The 24,470-nt window shown below is 43.0% G+C and overlaps 1 protein-coding gene across 3 annotated transcripts in view; it reads left to right on the top strand.

The window, feature by feature from the left end:
* The window catches only part of LOC146580422 (DENN domain-containing protein 4C-like), a 38,528-nt gene extending 16,246 nt beyond the window's left edge, over window positions 1–22,282 (top strand). For 2 of the 3 annotated variants that reach the window (XM_085267155.1, XM_085267156.1), the window contains exons 3-34: window positions 3,583–3,835; window positions 3,925–3,994; window positions 5,618–5,787; window positions 5,889–6,130; window positions 6,243–6,309; window positions 6,438–6,496; window positions 7,186–7,330; window positions 9,472–9,647; window positions 9,813–9,913; window positions 10,679–10,903; window positions 11,521–11,666; window positions 11,889–11,927; window positions 12,206–12,336; window positions 13,538–13,670; window positions 13,790–13,996; window positions 14,112–14,240; window positions 14,365–14,512; window positions 15,037–15,186; window positions 15,327–15,446; window positions 15,538–15,663; window positions 15,819–16,909; window positions 16,993–17,188; window positions 17,296–17,393; window positions 17,486–17,661; window positions 17,773–17,931; window positions 18,278–18,476; window positions 18,566–18,676; window positions 18,779–18,916; window positions 19,462–19,579; window positions 20,132–20,288; window positions 20,416–20,480; window positions 20,600–22,282. In XM_085267155.1, the coding sequence (XP_085123281.1) occupies window positions 3,583–3,835; window positions 3,925–3,994; window positions 5,618–5,787; window positions 5,889–6,130; window positions 6,243–6,309; window positions 6,438–6,496; window positions 7,186–7,330; window positions 9,472–9,647; window positions 9,813–9,913; window positions 10,679–10,903; window positions 11,521–11,666; window positions 11,889–11,927; window positions 12,206–12,336; window positions 13,538–13,670; window positions 13,790–13,996; window positions 14,112–14,240; window positions 14,365–14,512; window positions 15,037–15,186; window positions 15,327–15,446; window positions 15,538–15,663; window positions 15,819–16,909; window positions 16,993–17,188; window positions 17,296–17,393; window positions 17,486–17,661; window positions 17,773–17,931; window positions 18,278–18,476; window positions 18,566–18,676; window positions 18,779–18,916; window positions 19,462–19,579; window positions 20,132–20,288; window positions 20,416–20,480; window positions 20,600–20,736 (5,482 nt within the window). In that variant the 3' untranslated portion in view covers window positions 20,737–22,282. The remainder of the gene's footprint in view (window positions 1–3,582; window positions 3,836–3,924; window positions 3,995–5,617; window positions 5,788–5,888; window positions 6,131–6,242; window positions 6,310–6,437; window positions 6,497–7,185; window positions 7,331–9,471; window positions 9,648–9,812; window positions 9,914–10,678; window positions 10,904–11,520; window positions 11,667–11,888; window positions 11,928–12,205; window positions 12,337–13,537; window positions 13,671–13,789; window positions 13,997–14,111; window positions 14,241–14,364; window positions 14,513–15,036; window positions 15,187–15,326; window positions 15,447–15,537; window positions 15,664–15,818; window positions 16,910–16,992; window positions 17,189–17,295; window positions 17,394–17,485; window positions 17,662–17,772; window positions 17,932–18,277; window positions 18,477–18,565; window positions 18,677–18,778; window positions 18,917–19,461; window positions 19,580–20,131; window positions 20,289–20,415; window positions 20,481–20,599) is intronic. The other variant, XM_085267157.1, reaches the window with a different exon arrangement.
* The last annotated feature ends 2,188 nt before the right edge of the window (window positions 22,283–24,470 follow it).

The raw sequence follows: 24,470 nt of genomic DNA, 5'->3' as shown, positions 1-24,470 counted from the left end.
CTGCTCTGATTTCTTGCTGTGTTATTGTGATTAAGGCAGGTTAGAGAAGTGAGCTTGTGTGGAAGAGAAACAAGCTGATCAATTACACCTGCTACAAATTGCTGTCATTGCTGTGCAGATTGCTAGCTGACATGCTGGCAGTTGATCATACGCAGAAAGCAGCCCTGTGGTGAAAAATCTGATCAATCAGCTAAGTGGATCGTTAGTGTGCCGGTGCTGTCACGTCATCATTCAGAATTTCACATGAAAAAACCTTTTCAGCAGCGTCATTTGATGACTGTCACTGTCAAAAACCCCTTTTTTGTTTTTTTTTGGGGGGGGGGGTTCCCCCCTGCCAATCAAAACCTGCCACTGTTAGGTTTGTCAGTTTGTGTTTTATACCTGACAAAACATTACTGCAGACATTCAGGAAGTAGGCGAGTTAGCTGTTTATTCACTCTCCCCTATTTTGTGACAAAGTTCCCCCTCTCCGCCACGCCTCTTGGCTCGTATCTGACAATAGAAATTTCCCTGCTTCCTACTATTATGTTTTAAAAGGGAACTCCAATATATTTCACTTCACGCAGCGAGGTATGCCCTAAGCCTTACTAGCGTCACAGGAAGCCGAACTTTTAATCTACATCTCATCAGCAGCAGCATTTTATCCTGTTACCTGAATGAAGGAGCAGTATCTCATGCAGTAATGCATCTTTCAGAACAGTGATGCAACCTCTTAAGGCATTCACGTTCTTCACACACCTGAGCTTTGTCTAAAGCCTGTTTTTTTTGGGGGGGTTTTTTTTTGTTTTGTTTTTTTCCTCCTGCTAACAAACTGGAGATTCCAGTTACAACTGCCAGCATTCTCCTGCTCCCTCTCTGGAAGATTCCCCTCCTCTCTGCAAAATCAAGACTGGATTAAATAAAAAAACGTCGATCTGGTGCCTCAGACTTTATTTCCATTATGTAAGGAATCTACTAATGTGATTTCCTCCTCCTAGGTATCGCTTTATAGCCGTGACTCCCTGCACACACAGAAGATTGTATGCAAAGTCATATTTCCTCCTTGAGATTGTGCAATCCCCCTCAGCATGCAAATAGGAAAAAAAATAGAAGTAAACTTGTAAAGCTGCTTTGTACTTTCATCATCAGTTGAGACACTTATGCCTCTGATGAGGCTGAATAACAGCATGGTCTTCTTGCGGGTTACTGTTAACAAATATTTAGACTCCTAATGTAAAATTTGTGAATTTAATACAAAAGCTGTTTGAGAAGATGCTTGCTTTTACTCCACCTTCCGCTTGTCCAGTGAATAAATGTAAATCTAGTGAAGCGTAAATCATTTATCGCTCCTTCTGTTGTCCAACATTCCCAGCCCGGGGCTCCAGAGCATGACTGCTTACCGTGCCCATTAAGACCCTGTTTTTGTTGCCTAAATGAGAATTTTGCTGGCAACTGTCCTCCCGGCCTCTTTTGATTTGTCCTGCACTCTTTTCAGAATAAATGGAGTGTTTCAGGACTATTATATCTGCAACGGCTGGCTCTACCCGTGGATCAAAAAGTGTGTTTTTAGTCCTAGTTTGTAGAGGGTAGGAGTCAAAGCTTTTGGCCTCCCACATGGCATTGTCCAGATGGAAAGGGAGGACATGGAGCATGCTGCTACAGAAGCCCTGCAGTCATGCAAAAAATAAAAAAATCCAACACAGTGGGGCAGTGATTGCTTTCCAGACTGCAGCTCTTGGCTGTGTGAAATTCAACGTGGGAGCGAGCAGGTTGCAGAGACAGGTAGCGCACAGAACGTTTTAGCTGTAACATCTAAAGGGTTTAATCTGTTGTGAGCTGGATACGAAAACCACTTTACTGTCTGGGATGTGAATGAGTCAGCTACTAAGTCTGAATCACATCACTCACTGAAGACAGACTTACCGAGGCTTTAAAGAGAAACCAGAGCTTTCAGAATAGAGTAAGCAGTGCTGACCACACACTGATCCTCTCTGTAAAACAGGAGAACCAGAGATTATTCTTACCACAGAGCCACAGTTTAACCCCTTTATTTAGTGTCTCGCTGGCATACACTTTGTTTCCCATGGGAAGGATGCTTTCATATAGTAGCAGTGCGGTGCTTATGCTTTGTCAGATTTGTGCGCCTGAAGAAATTGTAGTTTCTTGCATTTTAACTACGTAATTGCACTGAAGCAAAGCTGCGTGGAGTTTACAGAAATCAGTCCTTCTGTGTTTTTCTGTAAGCATGTTTCTGACAGCTTACGAGACTCAAAGCTACAGTTACTAGTATAAAACCCTTAGATCAGATAACTCCGCCTGCAGTTCCTGCTCATTTTAGCACCTTTCTGATTATTATTTGGGGTTTACAGCTTGCACGGTTACTGTTTAGGTTGATCAGATTTTAAAAAGCAAACACCTGACTCAGTAGCTGCTCCACACAGCAGAGCATTTAGCAATTAAAGAGGCAGATATCGGTGTAGCCCTAAAGAGGAGGAAGGAAAATGACTCTTTGATTGCTAATGTTTGTTTTTCCATTGTGGAAATATGTTTCCCAAGACTGTGAGCATGTGATGTGTTAATATTTAGTGTGCAGTTTGTGGTGGTAACAGAGTGTCCAGATTAACCGTCTACGCAGTTTAGAGAATAATGTGATGTTGTAAGGTGACTTTATATCATGCAGATGGAGATTGAAATCAGGCATGTTGTTCTAGGTCTTATGAGCAGCACAGGATTCAAGTAATAGTAAATGTGTTTGTTTTTTTTAAGACGTGGGTAACTTTTCTGTTAGATTGTAGGTTTCTGTCAACTTCAGTCTTCTCTTTTTTGGGTTTAGCTGCTGTTTATTTCTTATCTATGAAATAATTTAGTTGTTTATCTCTTTTATATCAAATATGTCCTCTTATCAGTTTCGGCGCTGCTCTGTTTGTCACTGTTTTCTATTGTCTGCGTCCAATCAGGAAATAAAAGTTGGTACACGGAAGATGGAAATAGCTAGTAGGCATAGACGTAAGACACCTGGGAATTTATCCTGTCAATAATTACTTTGGAGGATTCTGTGAAAACCTTCACTTCAGACTGTTAAGATCATTACTTGGAAAATTTACTGCTAGGAAAATATAACCAACCAGAGAGAGATGCTATTTTTTTTCCTTTGGTTTTGCAGGGGGGCAAAGCTGTATTAGCACCCATAGTGTCCCTGCATTCTCTTATTTATGATCTTCTTATCCTTCTATGGTTGTGTAAGTTGTATTTATTTATCACATTGATTGGGAACAGTTCCCTGATTCTTTTCATTGAGTTCCATGTCTGTACCTCACATACCAGTGTGGTGGTGCTCTGCTACTTATGAGATGAAGTTGGTGGTGAGTTTAGCCTCTAACTGTGAATGTAAAACTATGTACTGGTCCTCAGTGAGGACAAAAAGTGAATATGCACGAAGACCAAACGTGGCTACAATATGTGTAAAGTGAACTTTAACAGATTAAAGTTGCAGTTTGATTTTGGCAATATTGGATTTGATGGAGAAAAAAAAAAGTAAATAAATAAATAAATATTCAGATGTATTAAACAAAGTAACATTTTTACTTACTCTTTGTCTTTCAGGGTGCTCTATGAAGGTAAGGAGCGTCTCATCCAGGGGTGTGAGGTCATCCAGGCAACACCATACGGACGCTGCGCGAATGTCAACAACAGCTCTGCAACCTCGCAGCGCATCTTCATCACCTTCCGCCGAGCACCACCCGTCCAGCCGCAGAATTCGCTGGCCGTGACGGACATTTGCGTCATCGTCACCAGCAAAGGCGAGACGCCGCCGCACACCTTCTGCAAAGTGGACAAGAACCTCAACTGCGGCATGGTGCGTCTGAATTTAGTTTCTTAGCTCTCTTTCAGTAGCATCATTCATGAAAGTTCAAATGCATAATAAGAGTGTGATCGGTCTTTCAGTGGGGCTCCAGCGTGTTCCTGTGTTACAAGAAGTCTGTGTCCGCGTCAAATTCCATCAGTTACAAAGCCGGTGAGTAAAAGTGATCAGTTTCAAAATGCCATCTTCAGCTGCTATCTGTTTCCTGCAGCTGCTGAACAGTTGTTACTGCTGTCACGTTGTTGTGTCCGTCTTCGTGTAATTCAGTTTTTAGTCTTTGATTCATCTGATTTCACCTCACTATCTCTCTCTTTTTTTTTTTCTTTTTTTTTAAATGATTTGCTCATGTGGTGTTAAAGCTGTTTACAAGAGCAGGTAGTTAATATATATAACTGAAACAATGTTTTGCCTTAGTTAAAACTGTACTGTAATATTATGCAAAACGTAAAAGGTTGACAGTAATAGTAAATACAATATATCAGTAAATCACTTTGATCATTGTGTTATTGACACAATGATGTGTTATTATTGTGTTATAGTTAGATAATAGTGTTTTAAACAGTAGAAGCAAGCAGAGTGTGTGTGAATGAGAGAGGCACATGTAACCGTTGGTTACACGTGGACTAGTTTAAATACCTGGGTCAGCCATCCAAAGCAACAGACTGTGCACAGGTGAGGTGTGTGAGAGTGCAGGCAGGGTGGGGATGGGTGGTGATGCGTGTCAGAGGTGAACTGTGATGGAAGGATTGCAACAAGAGTGAAAGGGAATGTTTACAGGACAGTAGTGAGACCTGCTCTCGTGTATAGTTTAAGGACAGCGGCACTGACAAAAGGATAGGAGGCCGAGCTGGAGGTGGCAAAGCTGAAGATGCTAATACTTTCATTGACCAGGATGGACAAGATTAGAAACGAGTGTATCGGAGGGACAGTTCAGGTTGAGCAGTCTGGAGACAAACTTGGAGAGCGAGGCTGAGATGGTTTGGACCTGTGCAGAGGAGGGACAGCAGGGACACTAGATATACTGGACAAACAGTGTCCAGGCAGGAGGAAAAGGGGAGGATGTTTTGCAGTCATGAGTCTTTCCAAAATGTGCATTTATGTTAAACACTGATAACAAAACTGCAGCAGCGAGACGTGTTGGGGCATTGTGTGTCGTCACAATGGCCACTGCTTACGTGTTTAGGTCACCTTCAGCGTGTATCGCTGATCTTTGGGTGACATTTTCACTGACTGAAAGCTTCCGCAGCAGTTTGGCCTTCTGAGCGCTGTGTTGCGTAACGTCATCAGGGTTAACATGTGCACACACACACAAACATACACGCCCTGTGGAAACATGCAGGCTGGCTTTATCTTCTGGCCGGCCTTTTTCCTGTGAAGTGGCTGTTTATTCATCTCGGACAACTGCACTTCCTGCCACGCCCTTTGGTGCGTCTGCTGTGCACGCACGCACGTGTGTGCATCCATGCATGCTCAGAAGAATGTGTGTGTTTTTTCATAGTGACAGACATCAAGTTGAGCTTCTTATTTCCTCAAAATGAATTATACAGGCTGCTGACTGTAAGAGCATCAGAGTTGCAAAATATTGATCTCCCTTTTCTTAAAGGTCAGAGTTTAATCCCTGCAGGGAGACTGGGATTAAAGGCCTGCCTGGAAGTTTGAAGACCTATTCAAACTATTCAATAAACTTAAACGTTACCATGTGTTTTGCTTTGAACAACCACATTGCTTCATCATGTGATTTTTATTTATTTGTTTGTGTGTTATTCTGTGCTCCAGGTCTAATCTTTCGTTACCCAGAAGAGGACTATGAGTCTTTCCCTCTGTCAGAGTCTGTACCTCTGTTCTGTTTGCCCATGGGTGCCAACATCGAGTGCTGGGCACCGAACACTCGTGACCCTCTGCCTGTCTTTTCTACATTTGTCTTAACCATCTCCTCTGGTGAAAAGGTAAGACATAGCTACCAAAGGAAGATTTAAATTTAAGTGTTTAAAACTCTCCGCCGAGCCAAAATGTTTCAAACACTTTAACGTCCACCTCTTGTTGCCAGGTGTATGGCTCAGCCATCCAGTTTTACGAGCCATATCCAGCAGATCTGTTGAGCGAGAAGCAGAAGATCCAGCTGGGCCTTCTCACCACGGTGGAGAAGAAGATGATCCCCAACCGGCCTGTGAACACCAATAAATGCATCTGTCTGCTCTCCCGCTGGCCCTTCTTTGAGTGCTTCCGCAAGTTCCTGATGTTCATCTACAAGTTCTCCGTCTCAGGCCCGCACCCACTGCCTATTGAAAAGTAGGAAACTACTTGGCAGCTGTGGAAACTTTCAAAATCATTCATTGGCCACTTTAATGCCAACCTTTTAAAAGGAAACATCTAACATGAGTTTTATTATTTCCTTCAACAGGCACATCTCGCACTTCATGCACAATGTCTCATTTCCTTCCCCACAAAGACCCAGAATCTTGGTCCAGGTCAGAGTTTTTCTCTCTTGCTGTCGGTCAAAATAGATCAGAGTTTCCACATGTGCAGTACTCAGGGAGCATTTGTTGTGATATTTTTGTATTTTTCTGTCACTGATGTTATTTAATGTCCTCTGCAGCTCTCTGTAAACGACACTTTGATCCTCTCCCAGCCTGTGTGTACACCCTTACCGCTCAGGTACCTTTGCCTACTCAATAAATGCATAACAAAGTCATTTCTCTACAAAAAAAACATGTTCAGCTAATTCCTGCATCGTTGTCTTTTTTTAAAGCCTTTTTCTGCTGCTACTTCTGCCATTTTCCAACTGATATGAGTAATTCAGCTACTTTATTTTCCTTTTTGTAGTTCTGGACGCTGCCTTATGCAACCTTGAAACCTCATAAAAATGGTGATTGACGGGCTTTTGTTAAAGCTAGCACCGGCTGCTATTGATATTCAAAGTAATGTGTGCGGCAGTCTCTACAATAGAGATTTAAAGGAGACAGAATTACTGCACAAAAGGCAGTCACTTTTAAGTTGTGGTTATGAAGGCTTTTAAAATGATTGGTTTGTTAGATTATGAAAAAAAGCATCTGAAAACAGAGCGCTTTAGCAAGCTGAAGCAGTAAAGCAGACAGCGAGATTGTTAAACAATACATTTTATGTTGATGGTGTTATTTTGACTCTGTGCCTGTATTTCTGCCTTTTCCTTGTTTCCCATTTGATTAATTCCGGTTACATTTGGTTACAGACCCAGCAATGAACTCTTCTGTTTCCAAATTCTTTTCCCTTTATTTTTCCCTCTCCTTTTCTTTCTGCTGTGCTTTCCGTTCCCTGTCCGAACTCATCACTTCATTCCTCTCCTCTCTTCTCTCCCTCCGTGCCAGCGGGGCAGACTATGGCACTCTGCTGATGAATCTGGGCTCGGAGAACTGCGCCACACTGCTGCACTTTGTCCTGCTGGAGAGCAAGATCCTGCTGCACTCGCTCCGACCCGCCGTGCTCACCGGAGTGGCCGAGGCTGTGGTGGCTGTGAGTAGGCTCCAACATGCACTCTCATATTGTCATACTCAAATGTATTCAAATATACTCAAATAGATATAATTTATTTGCTGGATTGGATTTTAGCAAAGCTTTTCCTGCTTAGTCTGATTACAGTTTTAGATTAGTTTTAATGTCTTTTATTTATGGCCAAAATTCGGATTTTGTTCATTTCTCAGTGTCGACAATTATAATGGCTGAAAACGGGGTGAGAGAAAACAAAAACAAACAAGAGACGAGAGAAACACCCTTCAGCTGTATTATCAGTATTGACGTCGCCTAGTTTGTCCACCAGAGGGCACTCTGAAACGTCCCTGTTTGCAGCACTTTTTTTAAATGTCACAAAACAAAAGAACCAGCTGATCCGAGCATAGTCAGGCAGAGTGTAAATGAGTAAATAAACATCCACAAAAAATGTCAATGAAATCTATTTATTTTCATTGTGTCTGAAAGAAAATAACATCATTGTTTTTGAGTCCATTTAGCTCATATTTGCCTGCAGTGTTTCATTGCCTTTGCTGTCAGTATGGAAAGAAATGAATCATCAGCTTGACCTAGTGCTGACATGCAAAGCGACCACACAGCCACTGTTTCTGCTCATAAATACAGAATATGTCCTATAAGTGCCTGGGCTGTTTTGAAAATCAATCTAATATTAACCATGTGATTAAAATGAAAAACATACACATTAAAAGTCAAGAAAACAACATTATGACTGCAGGCTGTGGTGTCTCAGTTGTGCAGTTGTTTAACTTTTCAATCTGCACATGCGAAACATTGACACTTGCATTTCCTTGACTTATCTGAACTTTTTAGATAAGAAACATATGGTTAGCACTATAAAGTGTTGCACAATAACATCTCATTAAGGAACACGGCAACAAAAATATATTTGCAAAAGGATTAAATGAATAACACGCTGCAGATGCACTGTTTAACTCCACTGTGTTTGGATAACCCAACACTTTCCTTTAAAGTGACATAAGTAGTAGTCACTATTGTCGAGTCAACATTCATCAGAACTGCAGAGAAGAAAACTGTCTGCTTACTTAAATAAAAACACTAATTAAGAGCTTACAGAATGCACAGCTTGTTATTTAGGCACTCGATGCTCAGACAAGCCTTACATGTACAAGCAGATGGAGAGAGAGATACAGCACAGTGACATAAGCTACATTTAGTAAATGATATATGCTGTATATGTAACAGTATCAGTAATTAGTCAAAGACAGCTCAAATGGTCCACATGGAGGAACTGTAACTATTAGTTTCATTTCCTTTCACTTATGTTTTATGGCTGTAATGAAAGAGCATTAAGATGAGTCAGGTAGAGCAGTTTAATCCAGAAAAGCAGCAGCAAGAAGAGGAACAAGTTTCTGAGCAGTGATGTGAGCAGCACTGCACGTCTTTTTTATTTATGTAGACACAAAATCAGTAATGGAGCCCGAGTGACGCCTACACTGTAATCAATACTGTAAACATATTCAACTCTCAATAATGTAGCCCTATTGAGTATTGGTAATGGTGGTTTCCACTTATCCATTTATTGCCTAATAATGTTGCAACACAGTACCATGAAGTCCAGACAATGTTAAAGTAAAGCATCTTTCTTTTAGCTGAAAATGCCTGTCATGAATGACTAGAACCGCAAGTTAATGACTTCCTTTTTAAACTTGTGACAATTTTAAATTGCTTTTATAGCTGATCATTACTTTGTGTCTCACATGTCCCTGCCTGCAGGCAGCGAAGTATCCAAATAGCTCTGGAACTACTCAGGCTTTTTGAACTTGAGTTTTTTTTTTCACTAATGTAGTTGCTTATTCTCCAGTTCCAGAAAAGTAAGGATTTCACAATTCTCAAAATCAACCCAAATAGGTTTCAGCTGTTACAATAGATCAGTTATGCAAGTGTGACACCCCCCCCCCCCCCCCCCCCCCTAAATTTGTCTTATTTACCTTCGGTGTTCAACTTATAGATGTTCTTGAGGGGTGGAGCAATATGAAAAAATGGGCTCGTGAGTAAGGAAAGAAATATGCTGCTGTTGTTTTTGGGGTTTTTTTACACATGGGAAACCCTTTAAAAACATCTGTTTGGGAGTAATAATCCTGATTCTGGCTTTTGTCTCCTTCCAGATGATTTTCCCCTTCCAGTGGCAGTGTCCCTACATCCCCCTGTGCCCGCTGTCTCTCGCAGGCGTCCTCAACGCGCCGTGTCCATTTATAGTGGGCGTGGACTCCCGCTACTTTGACCTTTATGACCCCCCACCAGATGTTGTTTGTGTGGATCTGGACACGAACACTATCTACCTGTATGTTGTGCTTTGTTGGAGAAAAACACACTTTGTCTTCTACATTAACAGCTCTCATTATGTTGAACAACTCTTTCAGCAGCAGATTTGTGAACCCAGATTTTTGTTTTCAGCTGTCTTTTGGTTTTTTCCAGTCTACAAACTTTGTGGTTTTGTATGTTACAGGTCAGATGAGAAGAAACACAGCAACTGGAAGAACCTCCCAAAGAAGCCTTGCAAGAGTCTCATTAACTCACTAAGCAACTTGCACCACCAGCTGGCCACTGGTACAAACAGCATCTCATTTGTATAGCAAAACCTGGATCACTTACCTGTTATACCAAGTTACCACAATTAACGTGGACAGGATTCTTAATCTTTACCTGAACACTGTAAGCTTAAATTACAAAATGCATCATGGTATTCTTTTAGTAAATATGGTAGTCCAAAGCTGAAAATAAAACTATACCTTTAAAAAAAGCTAACAATGCATTACAAAACTTTACATAATGGGGAAAAAAGCATCTGAACTATATGCTATTTCCTTTTAAAAAACAAATACGCTTTCATATTTTCTTTTCTGGTTGCTCGGTTGATAAAATATCAGAATTATTTTACTATGTCAAATTTTTGATGCAATAAAAAGTACTTACAAGCTAGCTAGCTTAACTGTAAACACTTTTGTCAAAATCCACACTGAGCATGCTCAGTCTCCATTATAAAACAGCAACAGTTAATGCATTTGATTCTAATCATTCATACGCTGTGCTTATATAGACCTGTCTGAACTTTTTGACAGCACCTGAGGCGTTTTGGTCAGAAAGCTAATGCTAACAGCGTTAGTAACCTCATTGTTCTGTGACTCTCATAATTTTCTCTCTGCATCATTACATTATCTCCATCATCAAGCATTATTACAGAAAAGTAAATGTGGGGAGACCTAATTAATAAACGGATTATTAATTAAGAGTACATTTAATGACACTTTATAAAAGGAGAGAGCCGAGAAATTGATATAAATTATTTAAACTGACCACACTGGCTTGTTTTAGTTTCGCTACGCCCAGTGATGCCGGATGGCTTGGCTGTCGACATGACTCCCATGGACGCGGACTTCACCTGGCACAAGAAAAGGACGGCCCTGGAGATGGAAATCCAAGAGGCCTTCCTTCGTTTCATGGCCTCCATCCTGAAGGGCTACCGCTGCTACCTCAAACCCATCACCCAGGCGCCCTCTGAAAAAACCACGGCTGCAGACTCCCTCTATGACCAACAAGGTAAACACGTGATTCACCAAACACTATGGATTTGTTGATGGCTTCCTGGATCTGTAACCTTTGCATAATTTACAACTTTAATTCAGATGGGCTCAACTCATGCATACTTTTATTGGCATCTCTGTTTCAAGGAGTCAGGTTGACCGAATGGTTGAGAGGCTGAGCACATTCATATGCCCTTTAGTCCAATTCCCTGCCCTCCCTTCCATGTACTGTAATGGTTTAAAATAGACCATTAAAGGTGTTTTTAGAAATTAATCACCTTTCTCATCAGCCATAAGAGTGTTTGATGCTGGGAAATAGGCTCCTGGCTCCATTTAATTCCCCTCTCAAAGATCAATTTTAGATGATGTGAAAGAGACTCTTCTTCACGCCGCATAGTTTAACACTTTTATAAATAGCTGCACATTGATTTGATGAGGGTCACTCAGGAATAATTAATATAATGAGGCCAAAAAGGACAAAACGTCTTATGTTTGTCCTTTTAAGATGCAGTAAAGACTCTAATTTTGTTCTTTGCTAAGTTACGAAATTAACGAGTGACACTGAATTCATAAATTCCGTAAACTGAGATGACCGTGAAGCTGACGCCGCACTCTCTCCTTCCCTTCCTGCAGGGTTCCTCAAAAGCAGAGACCGTGCCCACCAGAAGTTCTACTCCCAGCTCACCAAGACCCAGATATTCATCCGCTTCATCGAGGAGTGCACCTTCGTCAGCGACAAGGACACAGGCCTGGCCTTTTTTGACGATTGCGTCGAAAAGGTGATTACCATCCCGGCATCATGCTGCCTCCAGGCGTGTAAAAAACGCATGCTGGTCTTTGTTGTTTTGTTTTTCTCTTCCGTTGGAGCGTTGCTTCCAGGAACAGGCCTTTGTGTTACAGTGGTTCATTGGCAAAGTAACATTTGTACGCTGGGAGGCTAAGGAAGCCATAATTTCCTTTGATTCATTCTGTTCCCTTCGCTCTCTTCCCTCTACTTGCAGCTTTTTCCCTCTGATAAAATCACCGACAAGGGCACCAAGGTAATTGCTGATAATGTAATCAGATTTCCTTGCACCTTTTTTTTCCCCTCTTCATATATTTTAATTTCCCCCTATCTGATGAATGCATTCAGTCAAGAGGCATGGATTTTTCCTGCTTTTCCTCTAACTTAATCACAATCAAATAAGCATGCTTTACTGCTTAATTACAAAAGCTTTATAGAGTATCCTCGTAACCTAGTTTATTTACTGGTATCAGACAGGAAATGGTCTACAGCCTGTGTCGTTTTCTAAATCTCTGGATGTGATCCCCTCTGCAGGTTGAAGGAGAGTCATCTGAGGACACAAGACTGCTGGAGCTGGATGAGTCTCAAAAGAGTGAGCACACAGTCTTTGTAATGCCTCCTGAGCCTCCAGTAGATGATGGACCGGATCCTGCTCCTCAGTACACGTAAGACTTGTAGTGCTTTAAGCGTACACTCCACAAAATTATAGTAACACTTTAAAAACACATCAGAGCTCAATAGGGGAAAAATCATGCTGAATGTCAACACCGATATGGGCATGTGATCAGTCTACAGAGGGCTGAATTCCAAGACACCCCCAAAAATCACAGTGATAAAATGATGCGGCAGGAGAGTCCATTTTGTCACCGCGTGCTTACATGTGTGCCTGAGAATGTCAGGGGAGTGCTCATAATAAGAAAACGGATGGTGCATCGATGAGCTCCTGGACAGTCTGAGGTGCAACCTGGTGGTGTTGGATGGACTGAAACATAATGTCTCAGAGGTGAATTTAGGTCAGGCGAGTATGGGGGCCAGTCATACAGTTTCTTCATCCGCCAGGAGCTGCCTGCATACTCTCCCCACATGAGACTGTGCACCAGGAGGAACCCAGGACCACCTGCACCAGTGTAGGTTCAGACAATGGATCCAAGGATTTCATCTCAATACCTAAGGGCACTCAGGGAGTTGTTGCCTAGCCTGCAGAGGTCTGTGTGTCCCTCCACTGATATGCCTCCCCAGATCATCGCTGACCCACCACCAAACTGGTCATGCTGGCAGCAAAATGTTCCCCACGGCTTCGTCAGACCCTTTCACATCTATCACGTGTGCTCAGGGTGAATCTGCTCTCATCTGTGAAAAGCACAGGGTGCCACTGGTGGACCTGCTATTCTGGTATTTTATGGCAAACGTAATCGGGCTCCAAGGTGCAGATACCGCTCCTGCTGATGGGTTAAGGACCTTCTGTGGCCCTGTCCAGCTCTCCTAGAGTTAACTGCCTGTCTCTTTCTGCCAGTGGTATTAATGTGTCAACCTGGAGGAGTTGAACTACCTGTGCAACCTCTATAGTGTCTATGCATTGCCCCATGCTAACAGCAGTGACACTGACCCTAGCTAAATGCAAAACTAGTGAAAAAACAATCAGAAAAGAAGAGAAGTGGCCTCCATCTGTAAAACCATTCCTGTTTTTAGGGTTTTCTCGTTGTTGTCCCTCTAGTTCACCTGTTGTTAATGTCATTAACACCAAAGCAGCTGAAACTGATTAACAACCCCCTCTGTTACTAAAACGATCAGATCAATATCCAACAGGTTAAACTGACTTGATGCTATACTCTGGTTTAAAAGTGTTCCTTGCTTTACATTCTGCAGGTATAAAGGGTTCCCCAAACTGCAGTTAAATCTATTTGACCGTCCAAGAGAGTTACGTCCTGCACTCAGCACCAGAGCAGCAGGGGCCAGTCTGTCCAGCAGCCCTGCACTACTAGCAAAGAGGACAAAGCAAGTACGTACTCACACTATCATCCTTAGCAGAAGTAGGAACGATACCTGCTTTGACCATGCTCTTCACCCTTTGTCTTTATCAACGTGTTCATCTGACGTGTGCCCGTACTGCTCCTATAGGAGGTCAAGCTCTCATACAAGATGGCAAAGCGTTTCTACTCCAACCCGCCTCTGTGGGCCCGCTGTCTGTTCAGTCACTGCTACAGTCTGTGGTTCATCTGCCTGCCAGCAGCTGTACGGATGGCCAAGTCAAAGACCCGGGCAATGCAGCAGGCGTACAACATCCTGTTGAAGATGAGAACCACTGAGGTGGAGATACTGGATGAGGTACGTTCACATTTTGTAGGAATATGTTTAGATTATCACTTCTCTTTAGATTTTTGGAATTTCATAGACAATGCAAAACATATAAAGTAATGATCATGTGTTTGTCTGCTGTCAGGTGTGTTACAGAGTGGTGATGCAGCTCTGCGGCGTGTGGGGTCTGCCTGTGATGGCTGTGCGAGTCCTGGTTGAGATGAAGAAAGCTGGAGTCCATCCCAACGCCATCACATATGGATACTACAATAAGGTTTACATATATGGCTTATCACTTTAACATATGAAATGTGTGTGTGTGTGTGTGGTCTTGCTGATATGCTGGTTTATGGGATTTATTAAGCAATCCCATCTCATCCTTCATCTGTTCTGCGCAGGCTGTCTTAGAGAGCCCGTGGCCCAGCCGGAACCAGAGCGGCCTGATCATGTGGACCAAGTTGCGCAACGTCCTTCGTGGAGTCACGCAGTTTAAATACGGTTTAAACCGCACATCTTCTGAGAAGGGATCAACACTGACTACCACAGGTGTGACTCAAATGTACAAGGCTGTGTTCCTCTTGTTCCCTTTTCTTGCTTTTTTTTACCTCTTCTAAGCAGGTTATATGATTGGTTTGTTTGTTTACCTGTTAGCAGGGTTACTTAAACTAGTGCTGTCAGCGTTAATCTTGTTAAAATGACGTTAACGCCATAACCACATTAACGCGGCAAATCTTGGTTAGCGAGTTATTGCGGATTGTCCCATGTCTGGGGCTGCACGGCGTTAGCTCGTTAGCGCCGTCCAGCCACACGCACAGGGCGATCGGCGTTAATGCGGTTATGGCGTTAACGTCATTTTAACAGCACTAGTTAAAACCTGAAACTTTATCAGACAAGAGGTTGACTCTACTTAGAAGTTATAGGACACTTCTTATCATAGCTTCATGATTACATATAAATTGGAATTTAAAAAAAAAATGATGACATTAACTTGATGTTAACTAGAAAATATCAGAAGTCTGCTGCTATACCACATACAGTCTACTCATGTTTCTTCCTGCGTCCTTCTTTAGGTGCTCCAGTAGCTGCCTCAGCAGTCACTGATGCCGACTGTTTGAGTCATGGAAGTGCAGACAGCTCGAGCGAGGTCAACGGTGAAGAGAACAGTGTATTTGCCCCCAGCCATGACATGGAAGACGTAGCAGATAACCACTGCAGCGCAGGTACTGATTCCCAAAGCATCGGTTCTCTGTAACACAAGGTTCAGCTGAGTCTCTGAGGAACAAAAACAAAAGCTTTCTTAAAAGCGTACATTTGTGATTACAGCTGTGTTTGTGGTTTTTTTAAATTCTGTGCTCTCCAGAGAGACAGTGTGATCAAGGATATGGCTCCAAGGATGAGCTGCACCAGGAGTTGGCTGAACCGTTGCACGCTGCACTTCCGCCGGCTGATGAGAGAAACGATACCAAAGCACAGCATAATGGTAAGAAAGGCCCAGCCTCAGGCCTTCACCTCCAGTATTGTGTTGTATGCACCACAAACCACTACTTTTATTTTTGTTTCTTTTTAACCAGGAGGGGACATAGCTGGCTCAGTGGACAGTGCAGTAGCAGTGGGAGAGCCCCACAGTCCTGTCGATGGGTCGCCGCATGTCCACAGTATTGTTAGGCTGTCCACGGGAAGCTTTGACGGAGAAACGGGTAAGAAAGTACATTTAGCTCAAATACTTTAAAGGTTTTGTTGGAAATTCTGTGAAATTGGCATCACCTTTGAATTTGTAAAGATTATTTGTTCCTGTTTCAATTAAGCTACATAAATGTAATTGTTGCACTACAATAACTGTATCTGTGTGCAGGTAAAGGGAAGCTGTTCAGGAGACACAGCAAGAACGATAACGTGTCACTTACCGATGACGATCCCTCGCTGCCGTCCCCGGCCGTAGCTCACCAGTCTCAGCATCAGCGGCAGAAATCCTTCTCTGAACGCAGCTGCAGCTTCAGCGCTGAAACTCGTGCTGGAATGCTCTCTGAGGCAGGCATGGACCACATGGCCAGCCGAATGGGCGCTGATGCTCGTATCCTTGCTGGAGTCCTCTCAGGAGGTCAAAGCCCACCCCCTAATATTGTGCCCAAACCACTTTTTAAAGACTTGGAGGAAGAGCCTGAGGAAAATCAGGGTTTGAGGCTTAAAAAGCTTCCAGAAGAAGAGGACCCAGAAACCGCAGAAGAAAGAAAGACAGACGACAAAGAGCTGAAGGTTACCGAAGTAAATAGGGAGAAACAAGTAAGAAAAAACACTGAAACTAATGAAGATGATTCTGGAGTGCGAGGACCCATTTTGGAGAGGGCCGACGTGGAAGTGGGAGCTGACCCACTGTCACGTCTGGTGTCAGAGAGTGAAGAGTCGGCCTCTGTCAACAGTCAGGAACCGCCACGCTCCGTGCCTGCTGTGGTGTCCCGTAACCTGGCTGAGGAGATCGAGCTGTACATGAGCTTGAAAACCCCGCTGGGTACCAAATCCTCCAGCATGGAGCTCCAGCAGCCGCAGGTAGACTCCACGGATGCACCTCAGCCCAAACAGACTCTGGAGCGGAGGTCCAGCCTCCCAGTGCCTCCTGTGAAAACCCCAACTGGCTCACCGAGCAACACCCCCAAACGCAGCCCCAGCACTGTAACCCGCTCCAAGACTTTTGCAGTAAAGACAAAGACGCCTGCGAGCTCTACAGCGAGCCCGGGCCAGCGATCGTCCTCACTGACTGCACTGGTCAAGTCCTCTCAGGGGGGGTCGCTGGGCTCGGTCTTTAACACCATTTCAGGTATCAAGATGGACACGTTCTTAACAGGACCTAAAATCGATGTGCTCAAGTCAAGCATGAAGCAGGCAGCAAACGTGGCCAGCAAAGTGTGGGGGGCAGTGGCATCCGCTTACGCCGATTCAGATGATGAGGTGAGGGTCATTAAAAGGTCATTCCAGACATTGTCAGCCTGTTCTGCATAAAAGGGAAGATTTAAGGTAACTTTTCTCTACAGGATGAAGCTCAGGCTGGTGGCGGTGGCTTCCCAGCTCGTCTGGATGAAAATATGCTGGCTGCACATGACTTGGATGACAGTCCTGAGAGAAAAGGCATCCCAGGTTTGGTGGCTAATGGTCTGAACCAGAGCTGCACCAGCCTGGGCGGCAGCAGCAGCGGCAGCAGTGACACGGGCCGAGGGACCACACAGACACGTAAGCACTGACTCTCTGATGTAAATGAAGAAGCAAGGGAGGGGCAGTGAAGTACTTCTTAGGCCAGTGATGCCAGCTTTCAATATTGTTTTCATGTCGGCCTGCAGATCTGATTCCAGGGCGCCCGGGCAGAGGTCCTGACTCTGAGCAAAGCTCCTCGCATCACGCCTCCTCCTCGAGTATTTTCCAGAACTGTGCACTGGAGGTAGGACCTGCATGAACAGAGTCTGTTTGCGCTGCACTCTCACTGCTGATGTTTAAAATACAGCAGGGTTTGACGCGTTATCCCACTTACAGGTGCTGATGTCCAGTTGCTCCCAGTGTCGCTCCTGTGAAGCGCTGGTGTACGACGAGGAGATCATGGCAGGCTGGACAGCTGATGATTCCAACCTCAATACCAACTGTCCTTTCTGTCAGACGGTCTTTCTTCCCTTATTGCACATCGAGTTTCACGACCTGCGCACGATGACAGGGTAGGAAACTGTCAGATGAGATTTTTTATTTTTCCTGTGTTGTAAAACACAAACATATTCTTTGTGGCAACTCAAATTTAAATATCCCTGTTCTTTTATTTTCTCTTTAAGGTTTTATGTGAATCCCAGTGCCTCAGGGGACAGCATCCACAGCACAAGCACCCACCCCACAGCTAGCAGCGCGGCTGACATTAAGACACCAGACCTTATCACTTTCGCTGAAGATGAACCGAGGGAGACCGCTGAAAATACTCCAGGAGCACAGAAGAGGTACAACTTCATCTGAGTACCCTGAATGCACCTCAGGTTGCATGCACGAGGAGATGCATTTGCATGTTTGTTTAAATCTTCAGCACCGCCTTACTAGTGTTTTCATAGTACATGCCATCTAGTGTTAGAAACTACCACTAGATGGCAGCATAGATCTTCTAATATGATCTTGGTGCCTTTTACTTGGTGACTGAGAACAAAAAGTTATTGGAATAAACTTTAATAACAAAATAATAATTGTTGTTGTGGATCATTGCATTATTGTAAGGTCTTTACCTTATAATATAAAGTTCTATATAATGCTAATGTTTTGGTGCTATATAAATAAGTGAATGGTTGTTTCCAGTTTGATTCCAGGGCCGGTACAGTCAGATCCCCTGGGTCTCCTGGAGCACCAGGCAGCATGTAAGCAGCAGAAAGGCACCGGGACATCTTTGACACGTAGCAACAGTGTTGGAGGACCTCTGCAAAGCCTGGACTATTCTCAGAGACCTGGACATGGTGTTTCCACCACCAGCCTTCCCTGCAGTTTGCAGGAAGTGCAAGTCAGTGCCTCCTTTCTGTTCCAAGCCTTCACTGACAGTAGTGCTTTTACCCTCATGGAGTCAATGAGTGGAATTCTGTGTGTTTACAGGACGGCATGGGGACAAAGCGGCCAAATCCCAAACCAGTGTCTGTGCCGTACCTCAGCCCCTTGGTACTGCGCAAGGAGCTGGAAACCTTGCTGGAGAATGAGGGAGATCAGGTATAAATATAAAGACATTCTCTCATGGTTTGATGTGTATAGCAAGTGTCAGCCAGCAGATTCAAGATCCTTTGAGTTACACTTTGTGGTTTATCTGTCCAGGTGATCTACACCCACAAGTTCCTCAGCCAGCACCCAATCATTTTCTGGAACCTGGTGTGGTATTTCCGCCGCCTGGACCTGCCCTCTCACCTGCCCGGTCTCATCCTCACTTCTGAACACTGCAACAACGGAGTGCAGGTTAGACATAACATCTGGTTAAATGCAGTTTTCTCTTCTTCTTCTATGCTTTCCAATCTCAAGGTATGCACTATTGTCCACAGGAACTTGTACCAGGAACTAGGAACTTTTAGACCAGAGTGTAGATTAGTTTCAGAACATTGGGTCGTGGAATATTTTAGCTATTTCACAATAGCTGGTAAAAAGTATTCTTGCTCTGTGGTGTGCTGCTTTTTTACTGTTTTTAAAGATTAAAAAAAAAATCTCCTCGATCGCTCTCATCTTTATATTCTTTGTTGTTGTAAGAAAACTGTGACATCATCCATCAGGTGGGCATACAGTAGAGGACTACGTCCAAATGAAGCTGTGAGGAATGTTTATATGAAACTGACCCACACATAAAAGATGAAATGCTGTGACTGTAATAGACTGAAGCCAGCAGTGATGTGCACACCACGTATAGTCATCTAGACCCAACACAGCAAACTCATTCCTTTACAGAGGATGTCCTGTAATTAGCGAGCACCATGTAAGCTGTGCTATAATGTCATGGTTTATTCTTGCAGCTGCCTCTGACGTCACTGCCACAGGACAGTAAGCAGGTGTACGTACAGCTCCTGTGGGACAATATCAACCTGCACCAAGAACCCGGAGAACCACTTTACCTGCTCTGGAGGACCTTTTGTAAGTGTGAAGACAGACATTATCAGTCATTGTCCATCAGTACAGTGTCAAGTGTAGAACCTGTATTTGCAGATTGAATTGTGAGCTTTCAAATTATTAGGATGCACTATACTGCATAATCACCACTGGGGGGCACCGGAGTTGGGCCTTTAAACCTCAAGCAAACACATTTTAGTTCACATTGAGAATGAAGTATTGATTTAAAAGGTACCCCCCCCCCCCCCCCCCAAATGAAGTCAAAGATGTTTTTTTAAATGTAAAGTAAATAACGAAAGGACTTAAGACCATACATGTATCTACTAAAAAACACTGAACCTCAGTGACCTTGACCTTGAGGTTAAAGGTCAAATTTTCTGAGAATCTTGTCAATCTAATAACTTTGGAATGAGACAAAAAGGGATTTTATAATTGATACCTTCGGTGCATGTATTAGGAGATTGAGGGGTATTTTTGTTAAAGTGTCACTGCTGAGCAGAACAGATCAGAGTGGAGGCTCTTTGCTAAAAGAATATTTCAGCAGACTCTCTGATGCTTTGGTGTTTGTGCTCCCAGTGGAGAAGAGGGGAACTCTGGGGCCAACAGACCACCAGGAGAGCCGCACTCTCCTCAACACCATTGTTCGCAACATCCAGACCAACGACGTCTACGGACCGATCAACCTGCTGATCCGAGAGATCAAACGGCGTCCAGAAGGGCTCAAACGGCAGAGGTCAGTTCTCCTCCTTCATCTATAGTCACTGTTTCATATTTAGTCTTCCTTTAAGCTCTTAGTTGTGATTTTTGCTGCTGTGCATTAGAAAAGTGTCTGATGCCTCGTGTGTGTGAATGTCTCACAGGAGCGTCTATAGAGAAATACTGTTTCTGTCACTGGTGGCTTTGGGACGGGAGAACATCGACGTAGGTGAGTGAGATTAACTAGTGATGTCAGCTGTGACCTCTAGTGTGCTGTAAGAGTTTGAAGGTGATGAAAAGCGATGATGTGAAACGTTCCTAACTCATATCTGTGTCGTCATCATGCAGAGGCCTTCGACAGAGAGTACCACAGCGCATACAACCAGCTGAGCGCGGAGCAGCGCAAGTCTCTGCACTGCATCGATCGCCCGCCTACTCCCAGCGTCCAGTGGTGCCTTAAATGTTTTGGAGCGCCTTTCGTCTGAACTGATCCTCTCAGCAGCAGAGACACAAACTCTTACTGTTCCTGCTTCAACTTTGGGGAACAGGGAGACTTTCGGACATCTCCAGCTGGACGAACATGGTACTGCTTCTTCCGTTTGCCGTGGAAGATGACGTTGGCCGTTTCATGTTTCTTTGCTTTGCTTTAAAGAGGTTTTCCAAGCAGCTGCCTAAAAGTGGAACTGTTGTTGTAAACTTCCTGGAAAGCTGTATTGAATCTCTTCAGACTAGTTGAGTTGCTTTTCCTTACAGAAGCTGTATAAAGCGATTGATCACTGTACAGAATATCTGTGTGTGTGCATGTCAGCAGCTTTGCTCGTAGCCTTTTGCCTCCTTAAATCTGTCGTAGCTATACTCGTATCAGCTCTGTGTGAGACCGTGTACAGACTCTGACTCTAACTTTGTGCACTTTCTGAAGAAGAGTAAGTAAATCAAGTTCACCTGACTTTTTGTACAGTTTAAGGAAATCTCAGTCGAGGTTGCATTTTTGTCAACAACCCTGATTGTTGTGATCAGTCTTAATGAATGTTCACATGTACAGGCTCACACTGGGGCTCTGTGCAGCTTTGTGTTGGAGCATCACATTTAAATGGGAGAGGACTGAGGCTTTGGACAATCACTAATTATCAATCACTAAAATAGATTCATAACATTCCAGATGCCCTGTGCTCAAAGCAGGAGTATTGATCTCTGTGATAACACATGTGACAGCAGCTGTTTGGAAAGTAGAGATCATGAAAAACAAAGACATCAATCTGAAGCATGAAGGTGCCACACCACTGATTAAAAACATCAGAGGAACACAGACAGCAGAGGTGTGCTGGCTTCAGTCGGCCTTTTTAAAGCTGCATTTTTAACAGTAACATACTGTGTTTGTTCAGCTAACATGTCTTATTCTGATCATAACTCAGAGCTGTGACTCTCATTCTCTACTCTAGCACAGAGTGAACCACGACGGTTCAGACAGGATCTCTTTTATGGTTTACATAAAAGTGCAGAGGGCTCTTGATGAGTGCTGAAACTGTGTCAGGACAGAAGGCCTTTGATATTTGACATTCCACTAAAAACAGTGAAACAGGCGGGAAAACAAAGTGCTGCGATGAATTGTCGGGTAAAGATGGACCTGTGTGTTGACTTGAGTGTGAGTGTGGCGCTGTACTTGTACAGATGAGAAAATGTGTTGTAAAATATTCCATTTGCACTGCATAGATTAGAACCTGCTCTTAACCCACATCAGAATATTAACAATTTACACCATTTTTCATCCAGAAAAAAATCTCAATTATTTATTTTTGTATTGTTGACATTTGGATTGCAGCTGCTGTGCTAACTTCGAGTTTTTATAACTAGCTGCCCCCGTTTTCCCCTTGAATCCGTGTTAGGGGACTCCAGCCGGTGTTGACTTAGTAAATCTCCTCTTGGAGGATGTACAGAAAAGTTTTTTAAAGGTTCTCTTACCGTCCTGTGGAAAGGAAATGAATGTCTACACATAAGTGCGCTGCAATAAATGAGTTTGTGAACTGATTGAAAGTGAAATTTGTCCTTTTTTTGTCTTTGTGTTAAGAAGAGTTTGTATTTATTGCCAGATTTAAACATCTGCCTTTGTAACACTGCTGTAGCTCATTTCTGTTTTCATGGAAGTAGATGTGATCTTAGTGGGAAAAAAGTTATACTCATGTCAATTTATTTCAAAATCTGCCTTTGTAACACTGCTGTTGCTCATTTCTCTTCATTTCTGTTTTCATGGAAAAAGATGTAAACTTCCTGTCATCCACTGCCAGGAAATCCCATTTCTCCCAAAAGATCCATCCACCCAGCCAGTTTTAGAGTTGTGTGGGGCTCGAGCTTATCCTATCAGAGGTATCCCCTGGATGATGATCGGCAGTCTTTCGAGCCTTTTGAGCTCACACAGAGACAGACAACCATTCATACTCACATTCACACCTATGGGAAATTCAGAATAACCTGAATTTTTTTAGAAAAAACTGACTTTTTTAAATACAAACACTTGATGGTATGTGTGTGTTAGATCTTTTTTTCTAAAAGCCAATAAATAACAAAACACACATACACAAGTTTTCTTGCACTCATTTTCACTCTAGACCAGGGGTGTCACTCGAGGGGATGCACAGTACAGTAGTGCAATTCATCCTGATTGGTGATTGGTCAAAAGTCTTCTGTGTTTACGTTAAGTTACAGAGTCTGGATTTAGCGGAAATTACACGACGCTGAATAACGCGTTTTTCTTTGTGGTAAATGTTAGCCGCGCGCTATGACATCTAATGTATTACGCTCATTTCTAGTCTTTTCAGTGGCTACAGCTGCTTTCCGTGGCTCGTTACAAACGATCTGAGATATAGATCCACTTCTGTCTGGCGTAGGCTGCTCACTAGGGCTGGATATCATCACTGATTTCTATAATCCATTCGATTCCGGTTCTCAAAGTCCTGATTCGATTCAACTTAGCCTCAGACAGTCAGAAATATTATAATTCTGATAATTTATCAGTACTGACTTCATCAGAATTGTGAACATCACAGCAGATCCCTTTGTTTTAAAGTAACTGAGAATAAAACACAGAAAAACATGAAGGAGATTTTCCTGGTCTGGCTTTTTAGAGCAGATAACCTTAAAAATATTCTGCAATATTCTGCAATTTTGCATAATTTAAAGAAGTTTAAATTTCTTCAGTATTGAACAGCAGAAATGAGGCTTTCTTGTCCGAGGTCATTTAAGTGAAAAAAAGAAAAAGACAGCGCTGTAAACAATGGTAGACTGGTGGGTAATAAGCGAATGAATAATGCAGAAAACAGATTTGAGACGGAAAACTGTTCTTGAAGTACACAGAGAGAGAGAGCTGTGCAGGAAGTGTGATTTTTATCGTGGTGGAAGCAAAACAGCAAAAGTCAGAGGGAATTCATGACGACATTGATCAAATGTGAAGCGCAGTTTGCTGCTTCTTGGCTCGGCGAATTTTGTGTGATGACACAGCCCTCACTTCTAAAACTTGCGCACAGACACACCGCTCACTTCTAAAAGGTGGGGGGATGCACAGTACAGTAGTGCAATTCATCCTGATCGGTGATTGGTCAAAAGTCTAGAGTGAAAGGAGAGGCTTGTGATTGGTGGAAAATGTGCAATGAAGAAGCCTTTTTTTATTCATTCAGTCTGTTGTCTGTTTTTTCTTTATCAAAAATATAAAATTATTGGATTGGATAACGAAGCACTGACAGTGTAAAGCGAAAGGGACCAACCGAGTTATGATCATATTTATGTGAATAGCGACAGGTTTATATTATTATTTCTTTAAACTCATATTCCTGCATCTTTATATTGAATTTGTCTGAAAGTTCTGTTAAAAAAAACCGAATAAGTTAAAAAAAAAAAACAACTAAAAAAAACAAAACACCAAATTATTTGGGGGGCTTAAGAATATTTTAGGGAGGCTTCAGCACCCCTAAAATAGGCCTAACGACGCCACTGCCGATCACCGAGGCGTGGGTACAAGCAACAATCCAGAATATAATAAAACCAGGCGCACCAGAAAAAGGTTAGCCTACTTAATAAAAACAATTCCACAAAAATAAAAGATGACACCAAAAAGACGAGACAAGACAATCTTTAATAGCTTTAATAAAAGAAATCACACATGCACACCAAACTGGAAGGCTTACATCCCACAAATCAAACTACAACTCGTGCTAGTGGCAATAGTTCA

This window comes from Mchenga conophoros, linkage group LG3 (assembly GCF_057382185.1).
Source record: "Mchenga conophoros isolate Kocher_MC1m ecotype Shallow Benthic linkage group LG3, M_conophoros_male_GT1.1, whole genome shotgun sequence".
Taxonomy (NCBI): domain Eukaryota; kingdom Metazoa; phylum Chordata; class Actinopteri; order Cichliformes; family Cichlidae; genus Mchenga; species Mchenga conophoros.
This window is presented reverse-complemented; position numbering and strand designations above follow the sequence as displayed.